The sequence below is a fragment of the Entelurus aequoreus genome, linkage group LG28, assembly GCF_033978785.1.
Source record: "Entelurus aequoreus isolate RoL-2023_Sb linkage group LG28, RoL_Eaeq_v1.1, whole genome shotgun sequence".
NCBI classification, from domain to species: domain Eukaryota; kingdom Metazoa; phylum Chordata; class Actinopteri; order Syngnathiformes; family Syngnathidae; genus Entelurus; species Entelurus aequoreus.
The window spans coordinates 14,056,397-14,084,280 of record NC_084758.1 but is presented as its reverse complement, the minus strand read 5'-3'; the positions used below and the strand labels follow the sequence as shown (position 1 = coordinate 14,084,280).

General features: G+C 38.6%; 1 protein-coding gene across 4 annotated transcripts in view; it reads right to left on the bottom strand.

Moving 5' to 3' along the window:
* Nucleotides 1-2,238: 2,238 nt before the first annotated feature.
* Nucleotides 2,239-27,884, bottom strand: part of adad1 (adenosine deaminase domain containing 1 (testis-specific)) — a 48,096-nt gene continuing 22,450 nt past the window's right edge. For all 4 annotated transcript variants that reach the window (XM_062040074.1, XM_062040073.1, XM_062040072.1 and 1 more), the window contains 6 exons: nt 27,599-27,766; nt 27,359-27,434; nt 14,905-15,055; nt 10,930-11,158; nt 6,749-6,881; nt 2,239-2,862 (listed from right to left, as the gene is read on the bottom strand). In XM_062040074.1, coding sequence (XP_061896058.1) covers nt 2,749-2,862; nt 6,749-6,881; nt 10,930-11,158; nt 14,905-15,055; nt 27,359-27,434; nt 27,599-27,766 — 871 coding nt within the window. In that variant the 3' untranslated portion in view covers nt 2,239-2,748. The remainder of the gene's footprint in view (nt 2,863-6,748; nt 6,882-10,929; nt 11,159-14,904; nt 15,056-27,358; nt 27,435-27,598; nt 27,767-27,884) is intronic.

Genomic DNA, 27,884 nt, shown 5'->3' with positions numbered 1-27,884 from the left:
GTGAAGTCATTGACTTTCTTAAGGTGGATGTGGGAATCAAACAGGATGGATTCTGTTTTACCCAAGTGTATGGATAGCTTGTTGTCAGCGAGCCAGGTGCAAGTTTTACAGAGCTCAGCACTGACGTTTTTCTCCACCTATGACTTGTCCTTGCCGGATACCAGCAGGGCAGAGTCATCCGCAAACAAAAACAATTCACAGTCGCATGCCGATGACATGTCGTTTATGTATATTAGGAACAGTAAAGGTCCCAATATACTCCCTTGGGGGACTCCACAGCTCACCGAGAGGGGTGGGGGGGACACGGTGCCGTTCACCTCTACCACCTGCTCCCTCCCCTCCAAGTAAGATTGCATCCAGCTCCATGAGGTTTTGTTAAATCTGATTGCTCTGAGCTTATCCAGCAGTATAGCGTGGTTAACGGTGTCAAAGGCCTTCTGAAGGTCCAGCATGACCCTTCCGCAGTATTTGCCCGCGTCCACCTCATGTTTGATGTGGTCGCTCAGATAGAGAAGGCATGTGTCAGTGTAGTGGTTAGTTCTGAAGCCGGATTGGAATTTGTACATGACTTTATTAGTGGCAAGGTAACTATCGACCTGTTCATAAACTATTTTCTCCATTACTTTCGAAATGGAACTGAGAATAGAAACAGGTTGGTAGTTGCCAGGTTCCAATTTGCTTCCTTTTTTAAAGAGGGGAGTTACTCTTGCTATCTTAAAATCTGTTGGTACTTGGCCTTGTGTAATTGATAGGTTTATTATGTGCGTGATGATTGGGGCAATGATGGAGGCAGAGTCCCTGAGGAATCTGGAGGGATTATTATCAAGGCCGGTGGCCTTGTTAGGGTGGAGCGCGCTCAATTTTTTAAACACCTCATCAGCTGTGACCATTTCTAATTTGAAACCATCGTTGGATACTCCTAGCTTTTTGTAGAAGGCTTTAATGTGTTCTACACCAAAGCGACCAGAGTGGTGGGACAGCTTGTTGACAAGAGTTGCGGCTATGCTGGTGAAAAAGATGTTAAGTCAGCTAGCTACCTCCATTTTGTCTGTAATGAGGGAGTCACCCTCCTTGATGCTGATGTTGGTGAGCCTTGTTTTAAGTTTCTGGCTGCAACCAGGAAGCTGGTTGTTGAGAATTTTCCAGAGCTCACGTGGCTTATTTGTGTTTTCCTCTATTTTGTCGTTAATGTAATTTTTTTTTAAGGATTTAGTCAGGTTGGTTGACTTATTTCTTAATTTATTGCATTGCTTTTTGAGAGTTGAAAGGAGTAATTTGAGGTTGATATTATTGGGTTGTTTATCTACTTCTGTTCTACATTTTTGGTATTCAGAGTATATTCTGTCTCTGTCTTTTATGGCAGCTAATAGGTCCGGATTCATCCATGGTTCCGAGCGGGCTTTGATCCTTACTGTTTTCACGGGAGCCATGTCATTTAGTATCTTTAAGAACGCCGTTTTGAAGCGATCCCAAGCAACATCGACAAGGTTGCTCGCGAGCACAGGGGACCAGTCCCACTCATCTAATTTTAAATTGAAATTGTCATTGGAGTATTTTTTGAGGGATCTGGATTGGGCTGTTATGTGGCCATTGGCTTTGGGTTTAGCTATTTTGCGGGTGCAGAAGGTTAGATAGTGATCACTAAGACCACAGATCATGACCCCACTATTTTAGGCCGGTCTGAAGTGAGAATGAGATCTATGGTTGATTGGGTGGAATCACACACCCTTGTAGGTAGCGCATCAACCCAAAAAACCTCCCTCCCCCATTTGGTTGTTTCTTTCTGCTACCAATATTCTGGTTCCCACAAAATAGACAACACAGTCTGCAAGGGACACATGATTGTGTGTGCTGCTGGTCCACTAACATTTTCATTAGTTACTATTTTTTATGTAATTGTTTTTATATTGTTTTACTTTCTTTTTTATCCAAGAAAATGTTTATTTATTTATCTTATTTTATTATATTTTTTTAAAAAGGACCCTATCTTCACCAGACTAGGTTGTCAATGAAATTAGATTGGTTTAAAGGGTTTTTAAAACCAGGTCCAGTCCAGATAATGTCCAAGTCGGTCTCAGCAACACACACCTTCATCCATGTACACTGTACAGTTCATACCTTGAGGTTTTTTACAGCTTTTAGAGCAGCACTTTTGAGCTTTTCCTAGATTACGGAATTTACTGTATGCGACCAGCTCATGGCGGAACCAAAGACCGGACTCAAAATGTTTCAGTTTGGATGGTTTTACTGTGGAAAGTAAGTACAATACAAAGAAGTCATGAACTCAACCTGGTAATTTCCGACACACTTGGGGAGTACTGATTTAAACATCCATCCATCCATTTTCTACCGCTTGTCCCTTTTGGGGTCGCGGGGGGTGCTGGAGCCTATCTCAGCTGCATTCGGGCGGAAGGCGGGGTACACCCTGGACAAGTCGCCACCTCATCGCAGGGCCAACACAGATAGACAGACAACATTCACACACTAGGGCCAATTTAGTGTTGCCAATCAACCTATTCCCAGGTGCATGTTTTTGGCGGTGGGAGGAAGCCGGAGTACCCGGAGGGAACCCACGCAGTCACGGGGAGAACATGCAAACTGAACATACAGTAAGTCAAATGAAAAAGCTATGTAACTGAGGAACTATGAAATGTTCCAAACTTGTACATCCAGTATTTATCATAACTGTATTCCTTTCTTTAGAATATTAATATTTGACAACATGGACAGGGATGAACAATCATACATTTACATGTTGAAAGTGTCACTGACCAGAAGCTTGTCTGGCCAAGGACCGTAGCCTTGCTGCAACAGGAACGCTCTCAGCACATTCTTGGCCTCCTGGTACGGCTTGGACATGCTCTTTTGAGAGACGACAACATCACGTCAGTAAGACTGTTAGCATAAAAATAAAAATGGAAGGCAAACATGACAGTAACATTACCATACATACATGTACAATAGTGATCATCAATCCTTATGTAAAAACAAGAACACGTTTTTCTTTTTTGTGTGTATTTTAACTCTTGAATAAACACAAAAGTCTGCTTACAATGCACACAATAGGAGTCAATAGTGCCTATGAAGCGCTCTAAAAACAAGACATTGGATTCTCTTATTCAGGGGTGTCAAACTCGTTTTCATTGGGGGCCAAATCGCAGTAAAGGTATCAGAGGGCTGCTTTTAAAGGCCTACTGAAATGCAATTTTCTTATTTAAACGGGGATAGCAGGTCCATTCTATGTGTCATACTTGATCATTTCGCGATATTGCCATATTTTTGCTGAAAGGATTTAGTAGAGAACATCAACGATAAAGTTCGCAACTTTTGGTCGCTGATAAAAAAGCCTTGCCTGTACCGGAAGTAACAGACGATATGCGCGTGACGTCACAGGTTGTGGAGCTCCTCACATCTCCACATTGTTTACAATCATGGCCACCAGCAGCGAGAGCGATTCGGACCGAGAAAGCGACGATTTCCCCATTAATTTGAGCAAGGAAGAAAGATTTGTGGATAAGGAAAGTGAGAGTGAAGGACTAGAGGGCAGTGGAGCGATTCAGATAGGGAAGATGCTGTGAGAGGCGGGTGGGACCTGATATTCAGCTGGGAATGACTAAAACAGTAAATAAACACAAGACATATATATACTCTATTAGCCACAATACTGTGGAATTTTGCGATGAAAACAGTCGACTTAATAGCTGGCCACAATGCTGTCCCAAAATGTCCTCTACAATCCGTGACGTCATGCGCAGGCGTCATCATACCGAGACGTTTTCAGCAGGATATTTCACGCGAAATATACGGCCATGTGTTGCAATGATAAGATTTCATCATTGGGTTTCAGTAGGCCTTTAACAATGAGTAATATATATATATATATATATATATATATATATATATATATATATATATATATATATATATATATATATATATATATATATATATATATATATATACACACAGTACAGGCCAAAAGTTTGGACGCACCTTCTCCTCATTCAATGTGTTTTCATGACTATTTACATTGTAGATTGAAACTGAAGGCATCAAAACTATGAATGAACACACGTGGAGTTATGTAATTAACAAAAAAAGGTGATATAACTGAAAACATGTTTTATATTCTAGTTTCTTCAAAATAGCCACCCTTTGCACACTCTTGGCATTCTCTCGATGAGCTTCAAGCACACCTGTGAAGTGAAAACCATTTCCGGTGACTACCTCTTGAAGCTCATCAAGAGAATGCCAAGAGTTTGCGACAAAAAGTAATCAGAGCAAAGGGTGGCTATTCTGAAGAAACTAGAATATGTGCAGCTGGGATAGGCTCCAGCACCCCCCGCGACCACGTAAGGGACAAGCGGTAGAAAATGGATGAATGGATAGAATATAAAATATGTTTTCAGTTATTTCACCTTTTTTTTGTTATTACATAACTCCACACGTGTTCATTCATAGTTGTGATGCCTTCAGTGACAATCTACAATGTAAATAGTCATGAAAACACATCAAATGAGAAGGTGTGTCCAAACTTTTGGCCTGTACTGTTATAATACATTAACAATATTTTTTTTTTACATAAGCTGCAAAAAAATGTTTAAATTCTACTTTAAAAACTGTCAGCTCAGTCACCAGAATTTTATAGTAAAAGCAGTGGGATTTTTTGTACAGCATATAAAAAAATTGAATACATGGAATGGAAAAACAAAACCATTGTTTTTAGTTGTAAAATTCAAGCGACAGAGCTGCTAGTTTTTGGGGGTTTTTTTAAACATAAAATCTTGTTGTTTTAATGTTTATGTTTATTTTTTTATGTTTTAGTGTCTTACTGTATATGGAAAAAAACAGTACTAAAGTTGATTTTACTGTATATTTCAGCGGAATTTAACCGTACGATCTATTGTCAATTTTACAGTCTACAATTTGATTGATCATTTGTTTTGAAATCATAAGTCAAGCAGATATTTAAGTACAGTATTTATCTTTATTTTAACAAAAAATATTTTTGGAATACATGATAATGATATTGAATTTAAAATGATATGCAATTGCATGCAGTACATGATTTTAATGTCAAAAGGGAAAGAACAAATATATTTAGTAAGAAAAGATTAAGCATTTTATTAACGCATATTATTTCCAGGCTTTCGCGGGCCATATAAAATTATGTGGCGGGCCAAATTTGGCCCCTGGGCCTTTGAGTTTGACATCAGTGCTCTTGTTGGCCTGATGAATGAGCAGACAAGCAGTTATTTCCTTTCAGCATGAATCCCCACATGGGAGTGCAGACATGCAAAAAAAACACAAGGAATACGAGTACCGTATTTTTCGGACTATAAGTCGCAGTTTTTTTTCATAGTTTGGCCGGGGGTGCGACTTATACTCAGGAGCGACTTATGTGTGAAATTATTAACACATTACCGTAAAATATAAAATATTATTTAGCTCATTCACGTAAGAGACTAGACGTAAAAGATTTCATGGGATTTAGCGATTAGGAGTGACAGATTGTTTGGTAAACATATAGCATATTCTATGTTATAGTTATTTGAATGACTCTTACCATAATATGTTACGTTAACATACCAGGCACGTTCTCAGTTGGTTATTTATGCGTCATATAACGTACACTTATTCAGCCTGTTGTTCACTATGCTTTATTTATTTTAAATTGCCTTTCAAATGTCTATTCTTGGTGTTGGGTTTTATCAAATAAATTTCCCCCAAAAATGCGACTTATACTCCAGTGCGACTTATATATGTTTTTTTCCTTCTTTATTATGCATTTTCGGCCGGTACGACCTATACTCCGAAACAACTTATACTCCGAAAAATACGATAATAGGCCACTTGATGAATTGTCACCTGGACAATATCCTTGATGTGAAATCAAAAATCCAATGAGGTCAAACAATTTGTGATTATTTACATGATCAAAAGTTCAACAGTCAGTTAACCTCCTGACAATCATCATCTTCTTAACTGAAAGGTCCACTGCAGAGGACGACGCGTTTCAGGAAGTGAAAAGTTGAACATTGTTGTTTTACATTTGTTAAAATAGATGTTCACATTTTCAGTTTAAAGACACTCAATTAAAGTTACATGAAACACTTAATGTTCCCCCACCATTCTTTGCACTTAAAAATACATGTTTCTAGTAATAAATATAATTACAACATTTGAGCATTATGTGTGTGTTCAATTACAGTAAGTGTATTTATCCCTAACATTACTGCTGCTTCATTTTAAATATTTATACCAAGCCTTTTTTTGATAATACCATAATAATATCGTACCGTGGCCTTAATAATGTGAGATGTTGATATCATTACATTACTCGTAAATGTTCTTAATTGAACAAGTATCAAATTATAGGTGCACATTACTTACACATACAAAGTTTCCACGGCAGAAGTGTATTAGAAAGTATCAAGAAACAAAATCGTCCGTATCGTCCAACATACTGAGTTCTAAACTTGAATTGTTGTGGCCTTGAGGTGTCGCAAAAAAAAAAATTGCCACTCCACTTGAACTTAAAGACAGCGTAAGTCCATTTGAGACGACTAATAATAAATAGGTTAGTGTTTTTCATACCTACCATTGTCCTCTGGAATTTTACAAAAGGTTTGTTCAAGTGAAATGATTAACACTACAACATAATCAAAGTATGTATGATCCCTGCTAATATCGTATCGGCCAATACTCAAGGCTCCAATTTCCTCCAATCTTGAACATGTGGGGCTACCTTGGCTTCTCTGTATGAACTTGTGGCCAGCAGCTCCTGCCTCTGGGCCGCTTTGGCTACCACCTTGAAGCGGTGAAGCATTGCGGCTTTGCACAGGCGGCTGGCCAGAGCTGAGCCACTCTTGAAGGGAGACCTTGAGGTGATTAGAAAAACAAAACATAGTGTAACGTCACAATCAAAGCAGTACAAGGGTAGACTGGAACTTTTAAGGCCGGAAACAAGTTTGAGGAGGCCAGTCCACCTCTAGTGTGCCAAGATTAGAGAATATTTTCCCAAAGGAAATTATGGAAATACAAAGGTTTCAGAGACTGAAAATTAATCTTAAACAAAATGCATACCTGGAGAAATAGGGATGCCTCCAATTAGTATTGGACAATTGTCATGAAAAAAATTATGTAATCGCCATTGCCAAGTAATGCATTTTATTACCGATCACAAACGCTGATCCCCTCTGGCTGACATGGTCATCATTTTTAGTCCCGCGTCTGACAAGCAGCTAGCAGCTAACTATGTGTCACCATACAGTGTGAAGCCGTTCCTCCAAGCTAATAACCCTTCCACTAAGGAGGGGGTCAGCAACCCGCGGCTATAGAGCCACAAGCGGCTCTTTAGCGCCGCCATAGTGGCTCCATGGATGAAATGTATGAAAATGGAAAAAGATGAGGTAAAATGTATATTTTTTGTTTCAATATGATTTCTGTAGGAGGACATATATGACACCAATCTTCTAAATTGTTAGAAATCCCACTGTTTATATGAAACATGTTTCACTGATGTGAGTATTTGGCAAGTCCCGTTTTGTCCTACTAATTTCACGGTCCTTGAACTAACCATAGTTTGTACAACTTTCTCTGACGCTGCCACAGAAAGACGTGTTGTATGCCATTCTTTCTTTGTCTCATTTGCAAACTTTTTATGCTGTGCATGAATGCACAAACATGAGCTTTGTTGATGGTATTGACTTGGAGTGCTAAACAGGCATATTTGGTCACTGCGTGACTGCAAGCTAATCGATGCTAACATGCTATTTAGGCTAGCTGTATGTACATATCATCATTATGCCTCGTTTGTAGGTATATTTGAGCTCATTTAATTTCCTTTACTGATGTCGTCTGTCTATTTCATGTTTCATGACACATTATCTGTATGCAATATTGGCTGCATTTCTAATAGTTGTTTGTGTGCCGTTATAGACCACAGCAAACATTACCCAGCTTGCAAATATTGTAATAAATCCATTAGAAGAAGACAGCCTGCTGTTTCCTTTAACTTGGACACACACATCTATACCTATGGCCATTCTAAGCCACTAATTTACTAATGTTTTCCAATGTTGTAAAAATGTGAAGAATACATTTTACATTTCAACATTTCTGTCAACGAAAATATGCGACAGCCTGCGACAGTCATTTTGACAGTAGGCTATTATAGCTTATATAGACACATCATGTGTTGCCTTCATCATAACATTTATATGAGGCTTTACATTTTTTGTGGCTCCAGACAGATTTTTTTTAATTAATTTTTTTGGTCCAATATGGCTCTTTCAACATAGTGCAGGGGTCTGCAACCCACAAAGGCAAATTAACTGCACTTCTCTATATCTTACATGTCATGTACCATTATCACCGGAGGACGAGGTTGCACATTTTACACAGAGGAACGAGTTGAAATATTGTGTTGATATTGTAACAGCACTCAACATAAATACATTAAAAGATTTACAGTTAATACAGGTGAATGGTATCGGTATGTTATCAGCCGATCTCACTCACGGGCGATCAGAACCGGCAGCATAAAACCCTGATCGGAACATCCCAATGGAGATCAATGGAGAGCATATTTAAAAGTCAAAGTGTGCCGCGTTTGAAAAATGCATGAATATTGGCCAGGTCTGCAACATACAAGTTTAAGGTAAAAACTAAGACATAAAAACAATAACACAATCTAAACCTTAATGACAGCTGCACCTTTTTTATAAGAGCGTGCGATAACATTGAAAAATAGCTATGATGACCAATTATTATTATTTTTTAAACGCTTCAATGAGGCGAGATTACCCGTACTGTGCTGTCAGTGGGTTGAGGTGAGAAAATCAAGCGGTCCTTTTCTCCAGCTCGCGCTGAAAACGGCCTGCACTTTGGACACTATGGGTGTCCAAAGTGCAGATCGAGGGCCACTTGCGGCCCGCAGCTCATTTTTAACGGCCTGCGGCACATTCTAAAGGCGTTTGTAAAAAACAGATGAAAAAAAAAAAAAACATAAAAAAAGGTGATATATAACAATAAAAAGTTGCAATGTTGACTATAACACAGTTGCCATGCAGGCTGTATTTTTCATTGCTCCAAAAATAATGAATCGAACTCAATGTTGTGAATTATTGAGGCTCCAATTACCTCACATCAAATATTCCTCTTTGACATATTTTTTGTGAAAAATATTGCATATTTTGTGTTTGCCATATACCGTATTTTCCTGACCATAGGGCGCACTGGATTATAAGGCGCACTGCCGATGAATGGTCTATTTCTGATCTTTTTTCATATATTAGGCGCACCGGATTATAAGGGACATTAAAGGAGTCATATTATTATTATTATTTTTTTTCTAAATGGAAAACAGTTGCTTGTGGTCTACATAACATGTAATGGTGGGTCTTTGGTCAAAATGTTGCATAGATGTTTTACAGATCATCTTCAAGCCGCTTTCTGACAGGATGCGCCGTTTCGTGGGCGGTCTTATTTACGTGGCTCACCTTCGACAGCGTCTTCTCCCCGTCATCTTTGTTGTAGCGGTGTAGCGTGCAGGGACGGGAATGGAAGCGCCAGCATCAAGGGTTGGAATTGGGGGTTAAATCACCAAAAAATGATTCCCGGGGCGCGGCACCGCTGCTGCCCACTGCTCCCCTCACCTCCCAGGGGGTGATCAAGGGGATGGGTCAAATGCAGAGGACAAATTTCACCACACCTAGTGTGTGTGTGACAATCATTGGTACTTTAACTTTAACTGCTTTAATGACATTCAGACTTTACCCCAATCAATAACGAAGCAGCATGTCCTCATCCGGAAACAACAACACACACAAATGTGTCCTGTGAAAAATCGTCCGAGCGAAACTCTTTAGTAACTGAAGTTCCTTGGGTGAATAATGTAAACTCACTATACCGGTATGTTTTAGCGCTTTCATGGTGAGTTTACTGACAGATATAAGTAAGAACTTTACACTACTTTATATTAGAAATGGCAACAGCGGAGGATGAATGTCCCATAACAAGAAGATAAAGAAAAAGAAGAAGCTTATCGAACTTATCGAGCTTATCGGACTACAAAGGCGGACGCGTACAATTTTTCAGGGTTTATGTAGATCCCAAATACAGATCAGCAGGTACCAGAAGGTAAAAAAAAGTTTCTTTTGCATAAAATTGCAAAACAAAATGCCAGATACCTTATACACACGCCATAATAATACTTGTATGTTGAAGCACAGTACAATCCATCTAACAAAGCGGCTTCGTAGGTTACCAAAGTCGTACTAAAATATTTATGGATTTTTGAGGGCTGTGTGTAATGTTCTATATTTTCAATGGAACATATAAAATGTTGGTGATGTTTACTTGAGTCATATTGACATCAAAGTGCAGTCTGCACGTATCTCTTATGTTTGACTGCCATCTACTGGTCACTTATCACACCATATTAATTTGCTTTGAGGTCGGTAAGCAAAACCAAAATTATTCCGTACATTAGACGCACAGGGTTATAAGGCACACTATCGAGTTTTGAGGAAAAAAAAGGATTTTAAGTGCGCCTAATAGTCCGGAAAATACGGTACATAAGAAGATTGTATTTGACCAAAAAATCTGAACCGGACATCCAACTCTGTAGTGTGAACGTAACCTAAGATACCGGTTCTACGTATAAGCTTTAAGAATCACAAAGTTTTTTGCAGCGGCATCATCCCTACATTTTTTTTTTACCACATTTAAAGTCTCCAAAGTTTAAAAGAAGTATTCCCCACATTTAATTTCACCACACCTTGTTGAAGTTGGAATTCAGTTTAGTGAAAGTTTCGCTTTGTGCAAATGCAGCAAACTGAACACTTCCAGAAAATCTGGTGAAGCAGGTGTTCAGTGGCTGACAAGCTAGCAGTCTCTTACTCACGCAACCAAACATACACTCACTCATCTATGGTCCTGCCAGTCAGACCATCCACCACTTCCACAGAGCTGTCGCCTTCGCACCAGTTGAGACTGGAGGTCACCTGGTCGTCGCCGCCACTGGCCACGGGCGGCACCATGCTGATGTGAGGCCTCACCATGCAGTAGAACATGGGCAACTGGGAGGTGATGGTCTCCGTGCGATGGATCACGGCCCTCTCGATGCCACGAGTGTCCCCATGCCCCATGTCACCTGAAAAGGAAAAAAAAAGCTTGAGTGACTTGAAAAGATGGTTTGACAAAAACATCTATCTTTGAATCTCAGTAAAACTAAAATTATGTTATTTGGTAACAGTAGAAGGGAAAGTCAAACACAAATAGACGGAGTAGATATTGAAAGGGTAAAAGAAAACACATTTTTGGGTTTAATAATAGATGACAAAATGAACTGGAAACCTCATGTAAAAAATATACAACATAAAGTAGCAAGAAACACATCAATAATGAATAAAGCAAAATATGTTCTGGACCAAAAATCACTTCATATTCTTTACTGCTCACTAGTGTTACCATATCTGAGTTATTGTGTAGAAATATGGGGAAACAACTACAAATGTGTGCTTCATTCACTAACGGTGTTACAAAAAAGATCAGAATAATACATAAATGTTGAATATAGAGAACATACAAACCCTTTATTTATTGAATCACAAAAATTGATATTCAACAATTTGGTGCATTTACAAACAGCTAAAATGATGTAGAAAGCTAACTATAAACTTCTACCCAAGAATGTACAACAATTTATTCTCAACAAAAGAGGAGAAAAATAACAGAGGAAAATCTCATTTAAAGGCCTACTGAAATGAATTTTTTTTATTTAAACGGGGATAGCAGATCTATTCTATGTGTCATACTTGATCATTTCGCGATATTGCCATATTTTTGCTGAAAGGATTTAGTATAGAACAACGACGATAAAGATTGCAACTTTTGGTATCTGATAAAAAAAAGGCTTGCACCTACCGGAAGTAGCGTGACGTAGTCAGTTGAACATATATGCAAAGTTCCCTATTGTATACAATGATGGCCGCATGAAGTGAGAGAGATTCGGACCGAGAAAGCGACAATTTCCCCATTAATTTGAGCGAGGATGAAAGATTTGTGGATGAGTAAAGTGCAAGTGAAGGACTAGTGGGGAGTTGAAGCTATTCAGATAGGGAAGATGCTGTGAGACCCGAGGGTGACCTGATATTCAGCTGGGAATGACTACAACAGTAAATAAACACAAGACATATATATACTCTATTAGCCACAACACAACCAGGCTTATATTTAATATGCCACAAATTAATCCTGCATAAAAACACCTGCGTGTTTGTTATGCTAGCTCCTAGCTCCTCTGCTAGCTCCTAGCTCCATAGAACACGCCAATACAATTCAAACACCTGATCAACACACACAATCACTCAGCCCAAAAGACAGTTTACCTAACCCAAGGTTCATAAAGCTTATATATTTTAAAAAAGTTACGTACGTGACGCGCACATACGGTCAAGTTATCGAATGTTTAGCAGCCAAGGCTGCATACTCACGGTACCTGATATTCAGCTGGGAATGACTACAACAGTAAATAAACACAAGACATATATATACTCTATTAGCCACAACACAACCAGGCTTATATTTAATATGCCACAAATTAATCCTGCATAATAACACCTGCGTGTTTGTTATGCTAGCTCCTAGCTCCTCTGCTAGCTCCTAGCTCCATAGAACACGCCAATACAATTCAAACACATGATCAACACACACAATCACTCAGCCCAAAAGACCGTTCACCTAACCCAAGGTTCATAAAGCTTATATATTTAAAAAAAGTTACGTACATACGCAAAAAAAAGCCAAAGCTGCATACTCACAGTAGCACGTCTGCGTCTTTGTCATCCAAATCAAAGTAATCCTGGTAAGAGTCTGTGTTGTCCCAGTTCTCTACAGGCGTCTGTGTATCCAAATCAAAAGTCCTCCTGGTTAGAGTCTCTGTTATCCGAGTTCTTCCATCTTGACTGCATCTTTCGGGAATGTAAACAAAGACGCGCCGGCTGTGTACTGTTGTGGCTGACTACGTTCGAAAAATACGTCCATTTCGCACCGACAACTTTCTTCTTTGCTTGCTTGGCTTCCTTCTCCATAATGCAATGAACATGATTGAAACAGATTCACGAACACAGATGTCCAGAATACTGTGGAATTATGAAATGAAAACAGAGCTTTTTCATATCGGCTTCAATGTGGAAGGCATACCCGTGTTCGCCGGGCTACGTCACGCGCATACGTCATCCGCAGAGGCGTTTCGAACCGGAAGTTTAGCGGCAAATTTAAAATGTCACTTTATAAGTTAACCCGGCCGTATTGGCATGTGTTATAATGTTAAGATTTCATCATTGATATATAAACTATCAGACTGCGTGGTCGGTAGTAGTGGGTTTCAGTAGGCCTTTAAAACATTTGTCTGCGCGTAGAACACTTAAAACCTTTAGCATATCGGTATGTGGGATTCAATTATGGAATGGATTAACTAAAGAAATCAAACAGCACCAATATGATCTAGTTTAAGGGACTGGTCAAACTACAAGTGTTCACAAAGTACAAAGAACAATTATGAACATCTTGATCCTTTTTTTTTTTTAGATAATGATTATTTATGTTTTTAACATTTGTGTACTTATTATGGTATATTTATTATTTATTCACTGTTCTGTTACAGAGAACAAGGAAATGAGATAAAATTGCTATGATATGAAAAGGGGTAGGATTAAATAAGCGCCGCTTCTTCCTACTCCCTTTCGGATGTGCTGTACTGAAACAACTATAAAACCCAAAACCAGTGAAGTTGGCACGTTGTGTAAATGGTGAATGAAAACAGAATGCAATGATTTGAAAATCCTTTTCAACCTATATTCAATTGAATAGACTGCAAAGATAAGATATCAAATGTTCGAACTGGAAAACGTTGTTGTTTCCAAATATTGGCTCGTTTGGAATTTGATGCCTGCAACAGGTTTAAAAAAAGCTGGCACAAGTGGCAAAAAACAGACTGAGAAAATTGAGGATTGCTCATCAAACACTTATTTGGAACATCCCACAGGTGAACAGGCAAATTGGGAACAGGTGGGTGCCATGATTGGGTATAAAATCAGCTTCCATGAAATGCTCAGTCATTCACAAACAAGGATGGGGCGAGGGTCACCACTTTGTGAACAAATGCATGAGCAAATTGTCCAACAGTTTAAGAACATTTCTCAACCAGCTATTGTGAGGAATTTAGGGATTTCAACATCTACGCTCCGTAATATCATCAAAAGGTTCAGAGAATCTGGAGAAATCACTGCATGCCCGTGACCTTCGATCCCTCAGGCGGTACTGCATCAAAAAACGACATCAGTTTGTAAAGGATATCACCACATGGGCTCAGGAACACTTCAGAAAACCACTGTCAGTAATTACAGTTTGTCGCTACATCTGTAAGTGCAAGTTAAAACTCTACTATGCAAAGCGAAAGCCATTTATCAACAACACCCAAAAACGCCACCGGCTTCGCTGGGATCTAAGATGAACTGATGCAAAGTGGAAAAGTGTTCTGTGGTCTGAGTGTTGTTAAAAGGAAAGGCCATGTAACAGTGTTAAAAATTCCCCTGTGCCAACTTGTTTGCAATGTGTTGCTGCCATTAAATTCTAAGTTAATGATTTGCAAAAAAAAATTTAGTTTCTCAGTGTGAACATTAAATATCTTGTCTTTGCAGTCTATTCAATTGAATATAAGTTGAAAAGGATTTGCAAATCATTGTATTCTTTTTTTTATTTACCATGTACAAAACGTGCCAACTTCACTGGTTTTGGGTTTTGTAGAAATATGTGATGCATTACATTGTATCGTATGCATTACATTGTATCGTATGCATGTTCCAAATAAACTGAAATTGAACTTGTCCCACTTGCCGATAAAGATGCTGTGGACGTAGACAGGCTCGATGAAGTGGCTCAGCAAGGCTCCCTGGTAGCCCAACACTTGCCACTGGGCGAGCTTGTCTGCGGCCGACATGCTGACCATCTTGGGGCTAGAGTGCTCAAAGGTGAGAACTGGGAACACCTTTAAAACAGTAACCACATTAAGAAAAGAGTCAGGCTGGAATGTTATGGCAAACAAAATCGCAATTATTTTTGACTGCAATTGAAAAAATACCACAATTAATTAATTTGAAAACTAAATATAAATTATTAACAAACAAACAAATACATGTAAACCAGGTTTATTCAACTGTCAGCCCGCAGCCCACATCAGGCCTGCCAAAGCTTTTCATTTGGCCCGCCGAACGTCACCCAAATAGGCTTGTGAAACCCTTCAAACTAGGGTTGATCATATGTGCAGTACTCCTGCCACCATCCAGGGGGCAACAGTGAGGCAAATGTGTCACAGTGAAGCAGCAGTGGCGTGAGGAGAAGACTATTCATTCAACCCTGGGAAAAAAATCTAAATTGCAAAAAGTACCGTTAAAACCTCTTAATACATGTAGTGCTAATTCTGACCAGTAGAGGGTGATAACTTTAGTGATAAGTTACAATGTTTGGTGTGTGAATGTTGTGTACTTTCAATGTGTGTAAACATTTATAGTACACTGTGAATATATTTACACTAAACCTTCTCTTTTATTTATGTAAAATATACAATGAATCATTTTATGTTTATATTGTCAGTCTTACAAACCTAAATGAAGGAAGGAGTGTAAAGAATTAAAACAAAGGAAGGAAAATAATTCGAAAGGAGCAGCATCAACCCAACAAAAACTGGAGCTTCTTTTTCTTAAAGGCCTACTGAAATGATTTTTTATTATTCAAACGGGAATAGCAGATCCATTCTATGTGTCATACTTGATCATTTCGCGTTATATCGCCATATTTTTGCTGAAAGGATTTAGTAGAGAACGTCGACGATAAAGTTGCAACTTTTGGTCGCTGATAAAAAAAAGCCTTGCCTGTACCGGAAGTAGCGTGACGTCAACGGTTGAAAGGCTCCTCACATTTCCCCATTGTTTTCAATGCAGCTAGAGCGATTCGGACCGAGAAAGCGACAATTTCCCCATTAATTTGAGCGAGGATGAAAGATTCGTGGATGAGGAACGTTAGAGTGAAGGACTAGAATGCAGTGCAAGACATATCTTTTTTCACACTCTCTCCTTTTTCTATTGTGGATCATGGATTTGTATTTTAAACCACCTCGGATACTATATCCTCTTGAAAATGATAGTCGAGAACGCGAAATGGACATTCACAGTGACTTTTATCTCCACGACAATACATCGGCGAAACACTTTAGCTACGGAGCTAACGTGATAGCATCGTGCTTAACTGCATATAGAAACAAAAGAAATAAACCCCTGACTGGAAGGAGAGATAGAAAATCAACAATACTATTAAACCATGGACCTGTAACTACACGGTTAATGCTTTCCAGCCTGGCGAAGGTTAACAATGCTGTTGCTAACGATGCCATTGAAGCTAACTTAGCAACCGGACCTCACAGAGCTATGCTAAAAACATTAGCTATCCACCTACGCCAGCCAGCCCTCATCTGCTCATCAACACCCGTGCTCACCTGCGTTCCAGCGATCGACGGTGCGACGAAGGACTTCACCCGATCACAGATGCGGTCGGCGGCCCGGAGACGGAGGAAGTTAAGGTGAGTTTGGCGGCTAGCGCGTCTGCTATCCATCTTAAAGTCCTCCTGGTTGTGTTGCTGTAGTCCGCCGCCAATACACTGATCCCACCTACAACTTTCTTCTTTGCAGTCTTCATTGTTCATTAAACAAATTGCAAAAGATTTACCAACACATATGTCCAGAATACTGTGGAATTTTGAGATGAAAACAGAGTTTTTTGTATAGGATTCAATGTGTCCGCATACTTCCGTTTCAACGATTGACATCACGCGCATACGTCATCATACAAAGGCGTTTTCAACCGGAAGTTTAGCGGGAAATTTAAAATTGCACTTTATAAGTTAACCTGGCCGTATTGGCATGTGTTGCAATGTTAAGATTTCATCATTGATATATAAACTATCAGACTGCGTGGTCGGTAGTAGTGGCTTTCAGTAGGCGTTTAACTAGCCGCACATGCTGGAAACAAGTAGCGAGGGCAGAATAATGAATTTATTGACTGTACTGTGAGAGCCTATGTGTTTACTTTACGATTAAGTCTCAAAGAAATATAACCTGCGGAGGCACTTTTTGACGAAACATCGACATTTCGATGTCTGGCCCCTGAGCCCTTGGGCTCTTGAATCTGCGGCCCTCTTCTTTATGTAGTTGAATAGCCCTGATGTAAACAATCGTGGCACAACACCACAGCAAGATTGACGCCGCCACACTTTCAAAATAACTTTTTTGTTTTGTTTGTTTTTTATAAACACTTTTTTCAAACATAAAAATACATTTTAGTGATATATTGTATGAATGGATATACTGTATATTAGGGTTGTCCCGAAACCAATATTTTTGTACCGGTACCAAAATGTATTGCGATACTTTTCGCTACTTTTCTAAATAAAGGGGACCACAAACAATTGTATTATTGGCTTTATTTTAACAAAAAATCTTAGGGTACATTAAACATATGTTTCTTATTGCAATCCTTAAATAAAATAGTGAACATACAAGACAACTTGTCTCTTAGTAGTAAGTAAGCAAACAAAGACTCCTAATTTAGCTGCTGACATAAGCAGTAACATAGTGTTATTTATCATTCTATTATTTTGTCAACATTATTAAGGACAAGTGGTAGAACATGAATTATTAATCTACTTGTTCATTTACTGTTAATATCTGCTTACTTTCTCTTTCAACTTGTTCTATCTACACTTCTGTTAAAATGTAACAATCATTTATTCTTCTGTTTGACACTTTACATTAGTTTTGGATGATACCACAAATTTGGGTATCAATCCGATACCAAGTAGTGACAGGATCATACATTTGGTCATATTCAAAGTCCTCATGTGTCCAGGGACATATTTCCTGAGTTTATAAACCTAATATAAATTTAAAAAATGTATTTTGTAATGTTACAAAATATCTACGTAAATCATACAGTGTTGGAGTTAAAACACTTGTGTTTTTTTACGCATTGAAATAAGAAAGGACGCGCATTTCCGGTGGTCTGCGCATCCCCGGTACGTAATTTTTTTTTTTTTTTTACCGACCCTGCCTCCTTCGGGTCAAAACTCCGGTGTGCTTGTTGTTTTTTTTAATCCATTATCGCTTTCCGCCGGTGTTTTGTTTTGTTTATATAACGGGTCAAATTTCGGTACCCGTTTATTGCGTTTTTATTGGTCGTAAATTTTAATTTGCCGAAAGTTTTATCAATCACAAATACTGCCTCAGTTTGCACTCAACTTTACTGCAAGTGGCTGTCGAAAGAAAGGCTTCATGGTAAACACCAAAGTGAGTGTAAAGTCAACATTTTTAACTTCATCCTGTGCCATGTCTCCAATAAATAAGTTGTTTTAGTCTTTGTGTGTCCATGGAAACTTCACTTTTATCTCCTGCTGGATCGACATCGTTCGAGGATGGAGATAGGCTAGCTGTTAGCTTAAAGCTAACCAGCAACCGACCAGAGTCCTCCACCCCAAAAACATACTTTGCAAGTCAACAAACGTAGCGATATGTGCCTTTTGAAGTATTAATGTGTGAGGGGTGTTCAAAAGGAGTCTCTTGGAGAAGTGGCTGACAAGTTAGCAAGTGTCGCTTGCATCGCTGACGGTGACGTCATCACCGTCAGTTTACTGAAGCAGAGATGCTGACTGTGCGTTATTATAAACATGCATGCGTCGTCAGGCTCTGCTTTTTAGTGATAGACTTATCAGATTTAATTTTTTATTATCTATAGCAGGGGTGTCAAAAGTGTGGCCCGGAGTCCATTTGCGGCCCACAGCTAATGTTTTAAAGGCCCACGGCTCATTCTAAAAATACTATTAAAATAAACAAAAACATAAAAGTGGAATAAAAAAGCTTACAGGTGAAATGTAATTCAGAAAAAGTTGCAATGTTGACTAATAAAACAAAGCTGTTTTTTTTCTTTAAAACTGTCATTGCTCAAAACATAATATTGAATAAAAATCAATATTTTATGAATTATTGAAATATGCAAGGCTCCGATTACTTCACATTAAATATTCCACTTATGCAAAATCTTGCACAAGAAATATTTTTCTATTTTGTGTGTTTGCCATAAAAAAAAAAAGATTTGACAAAAAGGGCAAAAAACAAACAAAAAAACAACATAAAAAACAAAATCGGATAGATCAGAAGTTGATTTAAGCGTTAAATAAATAATGTATGTATGCCCGGCACACCATTATCATAATTTCATGACCAAAGCAGAAAACGTTTTACACTTTTATACTGAAATAAATACACCTACAACTTATTAAATAAAAATATAGAAAAAACTACCGGCAGCGGTAAAGTTTAGATCCATGAAGGAAAGAAGAAAGTGAATAATTGTTTATAACTGAATACATTTACATATGCATATAAATCGGTTTTCTTTTGTATAATTTTTTTAATGAATTAAGTAACGTTTATGACAACCTTTTTCCAAAACACAATATAGATAAGGCATACATTTATCTTTTGTTTTCAAAACGGTTACAAAAAAGTGGGACCCCAAAAATGTACTGTGGGACCCCATTTTTATGACTTGATGGGGTCCCTGGGACCCCGTTTTGAAAATTCCTAGGGCCAACACTGATCATTGTAGTATCAACTACCGTAATTTCCTGACTATAAGCCGCTACTTTTTCCCCTCGTTCTGGTCCCTGCGGCTTATACAACGGTGTGGCTTATTTACGGCCTGTTCTTCTCAGACACCGACGAAGAGGATTTCGGTGGTTTTAGTACACAGGAGGAAGACGATGACACAATGATTAAAGACTGACTTTTCATATACCGGTAGGCTGGTTATTTTGATAACGTACAGGCGAGCACTTTGTATTACTTTGCACCGTTGTATTATTTGTACTCTGCACGAATGCTGTTCGCCATGTCAAAGATGTGAAAGTTTGATTGAATGATTGAAAGATTTATTGTTAATAAATGGGACGCTTTGCGTTCCCAAACAGTCATCTCTGTCCCGACAATCCCCTCCGTGGTAGCAGGAAACCCTCAGTGGCCTAGTGGTTAGAGTGTCCGCCCTGAGATCGGTAGGTTGTGAGTTCAAATCCCGGCCGGGTCATACCAAAGACTATAAAAATGGGACCCATTACCTCCCTGCTTGGCACTCAGCATCAAGGGTTGGAATTGGGGGTTAAATCACCAAAAATGATTCCCGGGCGCGGCTACGCTGCTGCCCACTGCTCCCCTCACCTCCCAGGGGGTGATTAAGGGGATGGGTCAAATGCAGAGGACAAATTTCACCACACCTAGTGTGTGTGTGACAATCATTGGTACTTTATCTTTAACTTATATACTACGGTAATTACACAACAAAACCCTGCGGCTTATAGTCGGGTGCGGCTTATATATGGAGCAATCTGTATTTTCCCCTAAATTTAGCTGGTGCGGCTTATAGTCAGGTGCGGCTTATAGTCCGGAAATTACGGTACATACGCTCTTTTACTTGGTATCATTACAGTGGATGTCAGGTGTAGATCCACCCATGGCGTTTGTTTACATTGTGACACCGGTGAGCTTTTGTATCCTCCTAGGGTGTGTAGTCAGCGTTTCCCACACATTCATTTAGTTGTGGCGGCCCGCAACGAAAGAATTACGTCCGCCACAAATAAAATAAAAAAATAAAACTTTTTTTTTTTTTTTTTTTGTCCTTTCCAGCTTCTCAGGCAAATCATATAGTTGATGTAGATGCCCATATCGGCTGTTCAGATTTACTTTACAAAAGAGAAGTGTAGGATACTTCTCTTGTTCAAAATAAGTGGATCAGATGTTTGATGAAGCTCTGTGTCTATCTACCACCACTACTGTTTTCTGTTTATTTGTTACTGACTGTGGCAGGACACCTCTGCCTCTGTTTCACTTTATGTTGCTGGTAAATAATATGGTTGTAGTAGTAGGCTAAAGTTAAATTATTTAGTATGCACTAATTAAAGGGGCAGAGCTTTAAGAGACATTTTAGCTTATATATTTTATAAGATATATTTTTTGTGAGAACCACAATTAATAAATATATTTCAGTGAATAACTTATTGTTCAAATCTGTATATAAATATGTACATAAAGTGTTGTAATTATATTGTAAAATGGATGGATGGATGGATGGACGTTTAAAACAAAACTGTTATTAATTAGTAAGTATACATTTTTTGAGCCTTTTTAGAGAAAATCAAATCATTGTAGTAAATTATGCAAATTACTCAATGATGTCATGGCGACCACGCCCATAGCCACGCCCCCACCACCACAGGTATCTTGGCAGTTTATGGGAAACACTGGTAGTGAAGCATGTTTAGCTATTCCTTGTCCTGCAGGGATGATACTTGTAAGAATCATATTTTATTTGTCGCCATGGAGGCCAGGATTAGTGATTTAGAAGTAGCTAAAACACTGCAGACTGCGGATGGATTTTAGCTGCTATCTAGCTAGCCATGTCTTAAAGCACCTCTTCCTGAGGGCGTTTCAGTGTTATAACTTCACCTTAATCATTAGTTTTTAAGCCAAAACGCGTCCGTTCTCCCTTTTCTGTCCACACACTGTGTCTGCTTATAAGTACTCCGTGTGTGTGCGCTGCCGAACATGCACCTCTGCCCGTAAAACCAGCAATGGCCGTCATGCCCGTTAAAAAAAGTACAGGTACTTTTAGTACCGAATATGATTAATTAGTATCGCGGTACTATACTAATACCGGTATACCGTACAACCCTAGTGTATATAGTATATTATTTACGTATTTTAGGCTATAATAAGATATAATTTATATATATAATAAAAAACTCAAATATCATAAAAACTTTCCTCATTGCTTTATTTTGAAAAAACAACAAAAAAGTGCATCTAAATCGCCTGTCAGAAGCGCATCAGCAGCACCTAAACGATCTTCATTGGAGACTGCAAATTGTCCATAGATATGAATATTAGTGTGAAGGATTGTTTATATACAGTAAATGTGCCTGCGATTGGCCATGCTAGTTTGAGTTAGCTTGTCTATGAGCTAGTCCATTGTATGTTAGCATTAAGCTAGCGGCATTAGAGCTCAACCTTCATCTTGCATAATTGTCTTGCTTTTTTCAGTTGATTCCATCCATCCATCCACCCTTTTTCTACCGCTTGTCTTTAGTGTGGTAGTTTTACGGTGACTTCATTGTGAAGAATATCAACAAAACACTTAGTTAGTTTTTTCACATCTAACTCAAAAGACCATTTACACATTTGGCAAACTAAATTGCAATATTCAATCGGGCAGAATAAAGTTACCTTTTAGATTAAGAATTGAAAATGTATTGAACAAAGAGAGCACAGTCGACCAGGTAAAAATCTTTGTGTTAAAGCGGATTGTGATTCTGTTTATATAAGAATTGTTTTAAAAAAATATTATTAATGGTACAATTAATAACACTAATGTATGTTTTTATATATACATGAAAATGTTTTGTTACTTTTTAAAGAAAATATATTCATGTCATATATGATGTCATAATGACCACACCACAGCAATTTAAGGTGACCCTGAATAATAATAACAACAATAAATTAAAATAACAATGGCAATATAAAAAACAATAACATTCCTTCAGTTTTTCCATTTGAATTTTTATGAATTCAGTTTACCTTTTACACTTATTTTTACCACTAGTGTGCTTTTTGTGTCAAATAAAATTGTATAAAGTCAATCAATCTACATTTATTCATATAGCCCTTAATCACAATTGCCCCAAATGGCTTTATAAACTCACAACAAGATTCCCTGATCTAAACCTACAAATGGTCTTTAATTCAAAGCAAAAATCCTCACATTTATCGGTGAAATACATCTTTGGACAGCTTTGACCAGTATTTTAAGTCAAATCACAGTTGTAAATGTATCATTAAGTGCTTTGAGTACAAAACCCACAACCAGTGAAGTTGGCACCTTGGGCAATTCATAAATAAAAACAGACTACAATGATTTGCAAATCCTTTCCAACTTATATTCAATTGAATACACTGCAAAGACAAGATATTTAATGTTTGAACTGAGAAACAGGCTCAGCTAAGCTGGCAGTGTTTCTGGGTGTTGTTGATAAATGGCTTTGGCAAGTTTTAACTTGCACTTACAGATGTAGCGACAAACTGTAATTACTGACAGTGGTTTTCTGAAGTGTTCCTGAGCCCATGTGGTGATATCTTTTATACACAGATGTCAGTTTTTGATGCAGTACCGCCTGAGGGATAGAAAGTCCGTAATATCATCGCTTATGTGCAGTGATTTCTCCAGATTCTCTGAACCTTTTGATGATATTACGGACCGTAGATGGTGAAATCCCTAAATTCCTTGCAATAGCTCATTGTGAAATGTTGTTCTTGAACTGTTGGACAATTTGCTCACACATTTGTTTACAAAGTGGTGTCCTTGTTTTTGAATGACTGAGCATTTCATGGAAGCTGTTTTTATACCCAACCATGGCACCCACCTTTTCCCAATTAGCCTGTTCACCTGTGGGATGTTCCAAATAAGTGTTTGATGAGCATTCCTCAACTTTCTCAGTCTTTTTTGCCACTTGTGCCAGCTTTTTTGAAGCATGTTGCAGGCATCACATTCCAAATTAGCTAATATTAGCAAAAAATAAAGTTTATCAGTTCGAACGTTAAGTATCTTGTCTTTGCAGTCTATTCAATTGAATATAGGTTGAAAATTATTTACAAATCATTGTATTCTGTTTTCATTTACACAAAGTGCCAACTTCACTGGTTTTGGGTTTTGTACATTATGCTTGTAAAAGGTACTTTTTTGAAACTCTTATTTTGTTAGCACAGTCAGATCAGATGTCGTTCAGAGTGCTGTTAGCGGACGTCTTGAGGCTGTTTAATCAAACAAATGAGAGCCTCTCAAGTTCTGACTGCCGTCCTGTTTGTGCATTGCTGTTACATCCATGATGTCGTTCACAACAACACAAGCAGATGAGATGTGTTGTGGGTGTATGGATTGTTCTTGCTAGCTTTAGTCACTGTTTCAAGCTGTCGTCTCCACATTGTTTAGTTCAGGAAGGAGCAGTTGATAGTTGAGGATGAATGAGCGGTCCCAGACCCATTTTCCAAAACAAATATTCCTTCACCTCACAATGACAGCATTTCACTCACATTTATGTCAAGTTCCCTGATATTTTGCGTTGAACAGGGGATTATGTTTTATTGCCTGATTCCTTCATATGAACATATATTTTTTTGTTGAGTTCTGTGATTATTGGTTAGGCCGTGGGTCAGCAACCCGCGGTTCTTTAGTGCCGCCCTTGTGGCTCCCTGGAGCATTTAAAAAATATATATATTATTTTAGTATTTTTTTGTTTGAGGACAAACATGACACAAACCTTCCCAATTGTTAAAAAGCCCACTGTTTAATGTTTGTGTGTATCCTTTACTGATGACAGTATTTGGTGAACATCGTTTTGTCCTACTAATTTCTGCAGTTCTTGAACTCACCATAGCGTGGACTGTGACACAACAGTTTGTTTGCATGTAAAATCTTCCACTCCTTCTTTGTCTCATTTTGTCCCCCAAATGTTTTATGCTGTGTGTGAATGCACAAAGGTGCGCTTTGTTGATGTTACAGACCCGTTGGAGTGCTAATGAGACATATTTGGTCAGTGCATGACTGCAAGCTAATCAATGCTGACATGCTATTTAGGCTAGCTGTATGTACATATTGCATCTTTATGCCTCATTTGTAGGTATATTTGAGCTCATTTAATATCCTTTACTTCGATCCTATTTGTATATAATTTAGTTTTGGATGTCTCATGACACATTATTTGTATGTAATATTGGCTGCATTTCAGATAGTTGTTTGTGTGCCATGTTGTTCCAGACCACAGCAAACAATACTTAGCTTGCCAAAGATTGTAATAAATCTATTAAAAGAAGACATCCTGCAGTTTCCTTTAACTTGGAGACACACAATTGGCAATTCTAAGACAGTCATTTCCAGGAGTTATCTCACCTTCTGAGTCGCCTCCGATTTACAAATGGTTTCTAATGTTGTAAAAATGTGCCGCGATAGACACGTATAAATATTACATTTCAACATCTCTGTCAACAAAGATTAGCTTCAGCCTGCGACACATAGTCATTTTGATAGTAGGTTAATATGGTAAATGGATTATACTTGTATAGGGCTTTTCTACCTCCAAGGTACTCAAAGCGCTTTGACACTATTTCCACATTCACACACACATTCACACACTGATGGCGGGAGCTGCCATGCAAGGCCCTAACCCCGACCCATCAGGAGCAAGGGTGAAGTGTCTTGCTCAAGGACACAACAGACGTGACTAGGTTGGTAGAAAGTGGGGATTGAACCAGGAACCCTCAGGTTGCTGGCATGGCCACTCACCCAACAGCGCCACGCCGTCCCGTCATAATATGGACACTTACGTCATGTGTTGCCTTCATTATAAGACTTATACACGGCTTTTAATGTTTTGCCGCTCCAGACATATTCATTTTTTGTATTTTTGGTCTAATATGGCTCTTTCAACGTTTTGCGTTGCCGACCCCCTGGGTTAGGCATACCAGTGCAGTGTCAAATAAAAAGTAGCAAACCAATGGTGAGATCCCAAACTTCTGGTTAACGTGATCTTTTTTTCAACTCATACGTTCACTCATACGTTTCACCGTGACAAGCTCAGGAATTTCATGCACGTTGTGCGGTCCATGAATCGGTTTCTTCGACTATAACATTTTTATGATTGTGAGAAGCCAAAATCTAACTCTGATTAATTGTCCAGCACTAGAAAAGAGCTGCATGTACCGTATTTACCAGACCAAAGTGTGCACCGGATTATAAAGCGCACTGCTGATGAATGGTCTATTTTCGATCTTTTTTCAAATATCCGGATTATAGGGTGCATTAAGAGTCATATTATTTTATTTTATTTTCTAAATGGAAAACACTTCCTTACATAACATGTAATGGTGGTTCTTTGGTCAAAATGTTGCATGGATGATGTTTTACAGATCATCTTCAAGCCGCTTTGTGACAGTTGCTTCAGGATGCGCCGTTTAATGGGCGGTCTTATTTACGTGGCTCACTTTCGGCAGCGTCTTCTCCCCGTCATCTTTGTTGTAGCGGTGTAGTGTGCAAGGACGGGAGTGGGAGAAGTGTCAAAAGATGGAGCTAACTGTTTTAATGACATTCAGACTTTACTTCAATCAATAATGGAGCAGCATCTCCTCATCCGGAAACAACAACAACGTTGTCCCGTGAAAAACAGTCCGACCGGAACTCTCTAATAACTAAAGTTCCTTGGGTGAATAATGTAAACTCACTACACCGGTATGTTTTAGCGCTTTCATGGCGACTTTACTGACAGATATAAGTAAGAACTTTACACTACTTTATATTAGAAATGGCAACAGTGGAGGATGAATGTCCCATAACAAGAAGATAGAGAAAAAGAAGAAGCTTATCGACTACGGTGTCAGCACGGACTACAAAGGCAGACGCGTGCAATTTTTCAGGACTTATGCAGATCCCAAATACAGATCAGCAGGTACCAGAAGGTAAGAAAAGTTGCTTTTGCATAATATTGCGAAACAAAACACCAGATAATATGTCTTACCTTATACACACACCATAATAATACTCCTATGTTGAAGCACAGTACAATCCATCAAGCGGTGCGGCTTCATAGCTTACCAAAGTCGTACTAAAACATGTTGATAGATTTTTGAGCACCGTGTGTAATGTTCTATATTTTCAATGGAACATAAAATGTGTTGTTTACTTGAGTCATATTGCCATCATAGTGCAGTCTGCACGTATCTCTTATGTTTGACTGCCATCTACTGGTCACACTTATCATTACACCATGTACCAAATAAAATTGCTTTGACGTCGGTAAGCAAAACCAGAATTATTCCGTTATTCCGGGTTATAATGCGCACTGTCAAATTTTTTGAAAAAAAAATAAAGGATTTTAAGTGCACCTTATAGTCTGGAAAACACGGTACATAAAAAGATCATATTTTACCAAAAAAATCAGAATCGGACATCCAACCTTGCAGTGTGAACCTAAGATACCGGTTATCGGTATTTGCTTTAAGAAGCACAAAGTTCTTTGCAGCGGCATCATGCCTACATTTTGTTTACCATATTTGAAATCTTGAAAGTATAAAAGAAGAATTCCCCACATTTCATTATTGCCTTATAGTACGGAAAATACGTTAAGTCTGTGAAAATTGTACAGCACCTTGCCCTCTGCTAACAGGTGCAGGCCGAGCTCGTTATTCATCTGCCATGCGGAAATGGAAAGCGGGTTCAGGGACCTGTAACACATAAAATGTCATCTTATTTCGGTTCAAATTTTAGCCTGCTACTAATACAACAAAACCTCAACTTACCAGCGTCATCGGTTTTATGACAGAGCTAGTAATTTTAAACAGTCGTATCTCAAATCATGATTTAAAATCAATTTAATTGGTGCTCTCACAGGTTAGAGGGGATCTCCGTGGCTCCCTTTGGCAGCTGGTTGACATAAAGGTGCAGCGTGATGCCACTCTTCAAGCTGAGGAGGCCGCCCTTGTTGTACTGGAAGATGGACATCTCGGTCACATGGGCTGTTTTGCTGTAGAACAGCAGCAGGTGCTGGTAGAAAAATCTGTGGGGGGGGAAAAAACACAGTTGATGATCAGGAGGGTGCATTTAAGTATGTCCTGGACTTTGCTTAGAAGGGTAAGTGTACTTTTGGGGGGATTTTTGACCATCATTCACAATCC